Below are 9579 nucleotides of genomic sequence, written 5' to 3'. Positions count from 1 at the left end.
AATCAACCTCAGGCCGAGGCAGAGAGGAGAGGAGGAGACATGAAAAGGAGGCTGTTTGAAAGAGGACAAACTGAACTCCATTTCTCATTGCAGTGAAAGAAAATGAATGGTTTGGGTTTGAAATCAGTAAGTAGAGACGCACCTGGGTGACATGTCTCTCTCTCTCTCTCTGTGTGTCCCTCTGTGTCTCTCTCTCCCTCCCTGTCTCTCCCTCCATCCCTCCCTCGCTCAGAGAGGCAGCAGTGACTCGCCCAGTTCAGATGAGTTGACCCCCCGAGCGTGTTACCGGGGCCTTTGCGCCTCCAGCTCCGGCAGCGAGGAGGGGGTCCAGGAGCCATTAGAGGGAGGCGTCCGTGTCCGAGGGAGCCCCCCTGTGGTGGAGCAGCCGACCCTGGCTCAGCCCACAGGTACTGACCTGCAGTGGAGCATCTGAGACATCAAGGCCCAGTGAGAGTGAATCAGAGAGGGGCGGTGGCTGAGTTTGTCCCTCCTGCTCTCAGTTTTCTTGTTGTAGTTGAGGTGCAAATCTGCTCCACCACGACCACAGGGCTTAGCCTGATCAGCCAATCACAGGCCTTCATTTAGGAGGTTTGCTCGGCTGTGACGGGTCATCGTGTATCCAATCGTATTCTGACCTGAGGGTGGGCGAGACAGAAGGACCTTGACTCATCCCTGACATGTCGCTCATCCCTGACCCGTCACTCATCCCTGACCCATCACTCATCCCTGACCCTTGACTCCTCCCTGACCTCTCCAACCATTCACCCCATCAAATCATTTGACAGATACAAAAGCGATTCTTCATCATTGCAGTAAATCCTGTATTTGTTTGTAATCTTATGGTCTTAACCCAACGACAGGAACCTTCTCCTGATCTCACTCAGTGTCTCTCAGCGTTTCCTTATTCTCCTCATCCGCCTCCTCTCTGACCCTTTATAGTTTTTAACGCAGCGCTCTTTCATTACGCTGCGACTTTGAGGTGACATTGATAGAATCGTTTAACAGAGGAGGGAAGACGCTTTCCCTTCAGCTCCAGAGGACACGTCTCTCGTCTCACACAGCTGATTGACTTCCACTGCAATTAGGCGAGTGATAGATGAGGCAGACGCAGACGCGGAGATGTTGATGAAGGACACGTTACGCTTTCTGATGGCTCATTGCCCGTCGTGACATCGGTGTCATCACAAGAGCAGATGGAGCGATGCCAGGCAGAGGCAGAGGGGCGGCTCAATGGTCACAGCACATTACACACTGTACGGGACAATATGAGTGACAGGTGAGAGGCAATCTGTTTATGTATCAGTGACAGAATTAGAGCGGCTCAAACTCAAATTAAAATACTGGAAAATACAAATGTCCACTGAGCTGCCACTAGATGTTTACACTCGATGCTCTGAGTATTCGTCTTTGCTGCGATCAGTTGGATGAAGCGCACATGAGCAGAATCAATAGGCCTGTGTTGTTCTCTGAGTAAACACACCTGACACACTCCATCAATCCATTTACAAGCACATCATCTATGACTACAAGCATTAAGATGTCAAAACAAATTGCAGTTTGTAAAGATAAACAACACGTAAACACACTTCCTGAATTCCTAAATTCTTGTTATTTTTACATAATTGCCACAAGATGGCGACAACGTTAAAGTGGTGACAATTAATTATTGTGAACATTCTAGGAATTTTTTAAAAAATGTAGACGTCTTTGATTCATTCACTTGAAAGCTTTTATTCTGGACTGATGACAATGCTGGAATTCATCACTTAATCATTCTACTTCATTCACAAAATGTCAATATTTTGCCAATTAAAGTTGAATTAAACAGCAGCAGGGAGATGAAGAAGAAGATTTAGGAGATAATGAGGGCAGATGTCACACAAACAGTGAGTATCTGACACAAATACTCAGCACTTTCTGTTTGTTGAGCTTTTTAAAATTCATCAATAGTGGCTTCTTCATTTCTAACGAGGTGCTGCTGAAAATACATCATTATGGCTTTCAAAGGAGAGTTTGACTGCCCAGTCTAACTGCTGTCCTGCTCAATTATTGCAAGAATCACTGCTAGAAAATGGCAAAATATGACAAGAAAGTGTAAAGAAATAACCCAAATATGGGAGCTTGAGCTGTCAGCAGGCCACAGCCCTTCACCTCTGCCTCCTCTCCTCAGACGGTGACAGAGGAAGCTGCAGCCGAGGCAGCGCTGAGCATCTGCCGCCCGTCTTCCACCTGCCGGCAGACTTCTTCCACCCGGCTGCTGCGGTTCATCCGGGCAGCTCCGGGAGCAGAGGCAGCCCGGGCGTCAGAGGGCCGGGGTCCAGGCTGGCCTCGCCCGCCTCCTGGGCCTCGCTCCGCTCACCCGGAGCCAACAGCAAACCCCTGAGCTCTCAGGTAAAGGACAGGTGTGGGTCAGGGGAAAACTATTTGCTGTTAGGATCTATTAGTAGGTATGGAACTGTTTCTGGAGTGCTAGGAGGGGCAGCTGGGGTCAGAAAGAACCTGCAGACTAAAGAAGAAGAACACTGCTTTATTGATCTCAAGATAGAGATAGAGATAGTCAATATTTACAGTAAAGTCAAATGTACGACTGAGGGGGAAAGACTTCACAATACCTTAACTGTACAATCAATACATCCCATTGAGGATGACTTCATGTTAGCGGCGTGTGAAGGAAGGAAGCTCACTGATCCATGGCTTCCCTCCTGTGAAACCTGTGAGTGAGTTTCTTTTCCTTGTTGTTGAGCTCTCGTCTATACTGGAATCAACACCTCCCCTCTGTTGGCGTGTGCATAAAACAAACTGTAAAGGTCCTTATTTTAGTCCTGGTAACCATGGAGACAGGCTTTGCTTTTCTCTCCTTGGTTACTTGTTTGGTTTGTATCCCGGGCTGCTTGGGCCACGCTCTGCAGCACTCAGCTAATTAGCCGTCCGGCCCCGAGAGTTAACACTGCGCTTTGTGTTCTTCATCGTCTCTCCTCTGTGTCCTCTGTCCTATCTCCTTTATCTCTTTATGTCTTTGTTCTTCTTTGTCCCTAGCTCTCTCGTCTCTGCGTTCTTTGTGCCCTCTTCTTGTTTCTTCCCTCGTCTCTCAGTCTATGAATACAACGTAAACAGCATGTGAGCATCCAGGGACACTCAGGCAACCAAAAGTGTCGATTGTGATCAGAAAACAGTGACCTCACTTCATTCTTTCATGTTTGGTAGCTAGCACCTTCTCCCCTCTTTCCATAGCGCCCCCTGTAGTTTAGTTAAACACATGAACTGTGTATCTGTGAGTCCTAGCTAAACAAACTCCCTCAGCTTGTCCACACCAAACTGCATGTAATCAATGCCTGTTCCTGATCAATAACTTTGTTTTTCTCATGGTGCCTAGCATCCCTCCCACAGTGACTCCTCCTTGGCCACAGGCAGTTCAGAGGGCAGCCTGCAGACCACACTGGAGGAAGGACTCAGCTTCGGTGTCTTCCCACCACGGGATCTGGATCTCCCCAGGCCTCTGCTCTGCCCCCTCCCCCGCCACCCCTCACACCCTCAGGGCCCCGCTTCAGCAGAGCGGGGCAACTCCTTATTAAAGAGGCGGAGCACCGGTTTTACCCTCCAGGCCACCAGGGGGCACCAGAGGAGCCAGAGCAGCTGTGGCGGGGGCAGCACCAGTCCCGGCTGTCCCCGGCAGGACTCCATGGACCCTTCAGACGAGGACGTGGGCATGGGGACCGTCGTGGGTCGCCAGGACTACAACAGTGAACACTTATCGGAAACGCTGAACAGCCTGTCGTTGACGTCGCTGCTCTCCCCGGGCTCTCTGGCTCCCCCGCTGGTGAAGAAATGCAACAGCATGGGTTCGCTGGACCAGACCAACGCGGCCACGCGGCGTAAAGACGGCCGGCAGCCGTACGGCATAGATCCCCAGGGGTACCCGTCCAACCCCTGGATGGGAGGAAGGACGGGAGGTGAGGAGGAAGAAGAGGAGGAGGAGGAGGAGGACGATATCTCAGGCTTCAGCGTGAAAACCAGCAGCCGGCCCGCAAACACAAGCTCCAGGAGAAATAGATGAAACATTTCTTTTGCTGAAACGGAACTATCCAGCAGGTTGCATAGGGAGAACAGAGAGACGCTTTCACCAGCTGTCCTGAGAACGTTCTTCCTCTCTGGCCCCATCAGTCAATTCTCCAGATTGTAACTGCTTCTCAATGTTGAAGTCCTTGTTCATATTCAGAAAGGATTTGACAATAATGACCTTTAGCCAAACAAGGATTGAAGCTAACATGTGGCTTTCCAGTGGAGCCACGCTGCCTAACACACAGAAACCCCTCAGAGAGACGAGCGTCCTCTGCATCCACGGACACAACAGAGGAACCGGACACTCAAAGACTCAATGAGTTTTCTCTCCAGCCAACACACCCCTCCGCCTTCTACCAATACAGTGTTGTCAGGTTTGGACAGATGCTGAACTCCTCCCGAGCTTCTTTACTGGGAGAAGTGAACTTTGTACAGGTTTTTTGTAACATCCATCGCTGACAGTAGCATCAACCAACCTTGGTTCCTCTTTAGCCGGTTCGGCAGGTAACAGAGAAAGGAGAGGTTGTGTATTTGCTGTGTTCCATCCTTTTTCGACTTCGGCGTGCCGGAGTTGTGTGAATGTAGACAACATCCGTCTCTTGTTTGTGAGACAGCGAGGGAGACTAAGACGAGAGAGGAGTGTGGCAGTCTGGAAAGCCATGAATTCAAATAGAAGAAAAGACGTGAGAATGTTGCAGAGAACACATGTGGGTTTACTTCCTGCAAACCCATGAAAGGGCTAAAATAGGTGAGACCAGACTGTGTTGTGTGGGAAGACCTGGGCCAAACGGTGTTTTTAACAGCGCATGTGGAATTATAAAGCACAGGAAACACAAGCTGCTCTCCTAAAAGCTCCATTTAGCTGATTCAAAGACACAAAGGCCTCTTTTACACCTCGCATTAAAGGAGAAGTTTGAGCTCTATGACATCATTGTTTGTGCTCCATTCTAAACGTTTCCCTGGTCTGCCTTTGTAGACCAAACTGGTTTCTCTGCTGTGGTTTCCTGTCTCAATGGATGGGACTCGACTGGGCAGCGTTACGAGGCTCTTAAACTCCTACAAACACTCGGTATGAAAACGTGGCGCTGACGTGTCCGCTGGCAGGTTGATGGTGGAGAAGGACGGGAGGAGAAGAGTCACCAAACGCACCTGGTTTTTGATGCTATAGCAGAGTTTGGCTACTCCTCTGTGAAGATGCAGATGGTGTCTCTCTCTCTCTCTCTCTCTCTTTCTCTCTCTCTCTCTCTCTCTCCCCCTCTCTCTCTCTCTCTCTCTCCGTTGTGCAGCTGTTGGATCTGTGAGACTGGATGAGCTGCAGGAACAGCAAATAGAACTAATCGTGCAATTTGGTAATCAAAACACATTCAGTCTAGAAGTACATTAGTAGAATGAGTTCATGAGTACACAGAGTTGAAGTTGTTGGAGTTTTAGAGCCTCACACTCGTTCTGTCACATTGGGTCGCATTCATTCTGACCGGGCGCTCCAGAAGGGAAACCAACGAAGCGGCCGGCGCTTCAGAGCTTGGAGCAGTTAGGATAGAGTTCAAACTGTATGAGAGTAGAGCTTCAGTCACCTCTCTGTACCCAGATACGTCAGGCAGCAAGAGAGAGACGTGGGCCAGCAACTCCTCTGTGTTTGATGGCGCCGTGTTTAGGAGAGACTTATTCACATTTGGCTCATTTCTGTTTTGAGCAAATCTGGCGTCGGCGGCTCAGCTAGTGAGTCTTCTAAATTGGAAGTAAGTAAGTGGAGTTTAGGTCACTTACTGGGCGTGAGTGTGTAGCGTGTAGCGTGTAACTGTAATCTGGATGTGCTGCTCTGATAATGCCAGCTCTAAACGAGGCTTTGAACAGAGAGCCGCAAATAATGATTCGACTCAGGTTTGCTTGAGTGTAGCAGGATTATAGAAACTACGGTGACGTAAAAAGGTCAAACTATGGCAAGCAGCAGGGCCAAAATGGTGTCGTTTGTAACTTTAAGCTCTTATTTGTCTGACATTTTGACAAAAATGTGGTGATCCGTCCTGTTATAAAGTTGTGTCGCAATCTTTGAGCTCCAGAACAGGAAGACCTCATGTGGACAGGACCTTATGCACAAACTCACACAGACACACACTCACACACAGGCACGCACACACACGCACACACACACACACACACACACACACACACACACACACACACACACACACACACACACACACACACACACTCAACGCCATCAGCAACAGAGTGACCGGGCTCCAGTTTGAATAATTAGGTAATAACACCTTAATAACACTTAAGGGGGACTTGATTGATTTTTACACATTTAAGTCTTTGTTGATATTGATCTGTACACATCATTTGCACCTGTAGCCTTTAGAATCAATAGAGCGTTTATACATTTATACATACAGTCACAGAGTCACAGAGTCTGGAGGTGACACGTCAGCTTATTTTAGTGACTGTGACTCTGGTTCTGGTTCTGGTTCTGGCTCATTTGAACAGGTGAGATAGCAGCAATCTCACCGGGGTACAAACCTAAACATGCAGTCTGCGGCCTCCTGTAAGAGGGCCGGACCCCTAGTTTCCTCATTTGACCCTAATTCAGCCCAAATACAGGAAGTGAGCCGAACACGCCGGTGCATTTGTTTTGCCCTCGCTCCACCCAGAACTTCTGACCAATGACAGATTCACCTTTACTCACACACAACCTTCAACTCCTCACTTCCTCTGGTGCTCTTTACCTCCATACAAAGAGACACAAACCCACCCAGATGAACAAAGACACGTCGGGTCAAAGCTGCTATAATACAGCAGGAGATAAGATCATGACATCACATGACCTGTTAGAGCCCACTGAGAAGCTGTGTGAGGAGGCTTCAGACTCCTGCTAAATAGTGCTACACAAGATGAATTCACTGAATGTCGTCAGTCTCCTGTTTTTCACTTCACATTTGTCATTTTTGCTGCAAAATCACCACAGAATTTGCACATTTAATTACATTTCAGACACAAACTCATCCGTCACACAGCCCGGCAGCCTTACAGTGTCACACACACACACACATTCTACATGTTCACACACACTGCACAGCATGGCACAGTCACACTGAAGCACACACACACACACACACACACACACACACACACAGCAGTCCCACGTCAACGAGCCAAACAAAGATGTCAATGTGAAAACACTGCAGCGTGACTCTGTAGCTGTTTGAGACGAGGAAGGTGACTCCTCAGCCTTCATCTCTCCCACCTTCTTCCTCCTCCTCCGCCTCCTCATTCCCGTTCAGCCCTATTAGCCGCTTCCACAGAAGAAGAAGCTGGCGTACGAAATGATTATAGACTATCCCCCCCCCTATTGGAGATATGCAATATGCTGGAGTCGATGTAGAGTTAGACGTATGAGACTCGTATAGATAGATAGCAATATGCTGAGAGAAGATGATATTTATGAATCCCTGTATTAGAATAAAATGTCATCAAGATTCAAAGGTCACTGAAAGGACGACGATGTATTCATGAATCCCAGAGTGGTGGCGTGTGTGTGTGTGTGTGTGTGTGTGTGTGTGTGTGTGTGTTCTCGCTCTCTCTCTCTCTCCCTTCGTCCCTAAAGCCTCTTTTTGTTTCTTCAAAAATGCATGTGTTGTTTGTTTTCTTTCCGTTTCTTAAATGTCATTCTAGTGTCATATAAAAGTGGAATAGCTTTTCAACAACCCCTCCCTGACTCCTGAACTCCTTCTTTGGAATGGTGACGGATGCGGAGAAGTTCCAGTTGGAACTGCGTCAATGTTGGTGTGTGTTTCAGTGAAGTACACAGAGTTGCTGAGCTCCACTCGTCCGACTAACAAACCGGTTTGATCATTAAGGTGGTGACGTCATTTATTTACCACCTGAGACTTGGAGAAGTGGGTCAAACCCTGACGTGTTGGCGTCTCATCATATTGGCCAATCGGTTATCAGCGTTATCCAGGTGAATGTTTGGTCCTGCCTTCTTCCCCCACAGGTGGTAACGCTCAAGGTGCTCACTCATTTTGACACACGCTCTCTTCTTCAACCAGCATCCGTACGGCCGGCGTGGTCGGAGCACAGGACGCAGACGCAGACGCTGATGTTTGCCGTATCTTCTGCTGCTGTCACCAGAACTTAACTCACCTGGATCCCTGCAGCTCAGGGTCGGGGTGGAGGCTCGGGTTTGGGCTCAGCAGAGTGGACTGTTCTAGAAGGTTCTGGGTTTGAATGTGTTTGCATGTTCTCTCTGTGTCTCTTTGGCCCGTCCAGGGGAGCCCGGTGCGGTCACACCCCAGCCCTCCTCCACCCTGCACAGGATGCTGTAAGTATCTCCTTACAGGTTTCAAGCAAATCCAAAAAGAGAGACCTTACTGTCTTTGATGGGGAACAAACCGCCGCCGCTTCTTCAGAACCCCAGGTCTTTCTTTCTGGCTTTTCAAGCGTGACGTTTTTTCACACTTTCAGCACCCGGATTGCGTTTCCATGGTGATATGATACTTTAACAGGGCTTTTCTGAGCCCAACAGACAGCAGCACACACCCAACACCAGTCAAGTTAGACGTCACATAGAAGAATCACCTATACCTTCCGTCACACACACACACACACACAGCACAGAGAGAAGGAACACTCCGTATTCAAAACGTCTGAGTAACAAAGAGTTGCACACAAACGTTTCCATGAAAACGTGTGAAACCACATCAGCCTGTTGTTATTTCTGATAACATCGCCTCAGTGTTTGTGTGAGACGCCGCTGTTGTTTTCTAGACGCGGGGGCGGACTCGTCAGTCATCTTGACCTGCGATGACGAGTCAAAGTGCTCGTCCAAATACGTTTGGAAAATCATAGAAATTAGAAAAACTAGTTTGACTCCTGTGACTCATTTGACTCCTTCGACTCCTGTGACTCCTTCGACTCCTTCGACTCCTGTGACTCCTGTGACTCCTGTGACTCCTTCGACTCCTGTGACTCATTTGACTCCTGTGACTCCTGTGACTCCCCATCACGACGCAGACAAATGGAGTTTGAATAACGGCTAAAATTCTAATGTTAGCTAACAAACACGCTTACGTAGCAATGTTCAGGTTAGAATGATGGATTTACTTATGACACTGCGGTAAAGTGCTGTAAAAGCTTCTGAACTGAATTGTTGATTAAGTTCAGAAGCACTGACAACAACAACACTGAGTGAAAATAAGGTGTCCATAAGGTTGATCTGACTGTGACCACTTGGCCAACAAGGTGCAGAGTGTGAAACTGCAGCAGATCACATCTCATCCACACACACACACACACACACACACACACACACACACACACACACACACACACACACACACACACACACACACACACACACAGTCTGGTTTTCTGTGTCTTGCCTCAGGCTGAGCTGAACTGTACTACAATAGCTTAACACCACCTGAGAATTGGAGCAGAACTCACACAGGATGCAGAGACAAGATAGCATGTAAACAAACAAACAGGTACGCATGATCCCATTTCAGTCAGCTGTTC

General features: G+C 48.4%; 1 protein-coding gene across 1 annotated transcript in view; it reads left to right on the top strand.

Moving 5' to 3' along the window:
• LOC143010205 (voltage-dependent T-type calcium channel subunit alpha-1I-like) overlaps window positions 1–7760 on the top strand; it is a 78613-nt gene extending 70853 nt beyond the window's left edge. Inside the window, 3 exon segments of the mRNA XM_076162415.1 lie at window positions 233–407; window positions 2171–2391; window positions 3374–7760. Of these exon segments, the coding sequence (XP_076018530.1) occupies window positions 233–407; window positions 2171–2391; window positions 3374–4054 (1077 nt within the window). The 3' untranslated portion in view covers window positions 4055–7760.
• The last annotated feature ends 1819 nt before the right edge of the window (window positions 7761–9579 follow it).

This window comes from Genypterus blacodes, unplaced genomic scaffold (genome assembly GCF_046128005.1).
Source record: "Genypterus blacodes isolate CSIRO-AG114 ecotype Tasmania unplaced genomic scaffold, CSIRO-AGI_Gbla_v1 ptg000121l_1, whole genome shotgun sequence".
NCBI classification, from domain to species: domain Eukaryota; kingdom Metazoa; phylum Chordata; class Actinopteri; order Ophidiiformes; family Ophidiidae; genus Genypterus; species Genypterus blacodes.
The sequence above is the reverse complement of the archived record's forward strand: the minus strand, read 5'-3'. Positions and strand labels throughout refer to the sequence as shown.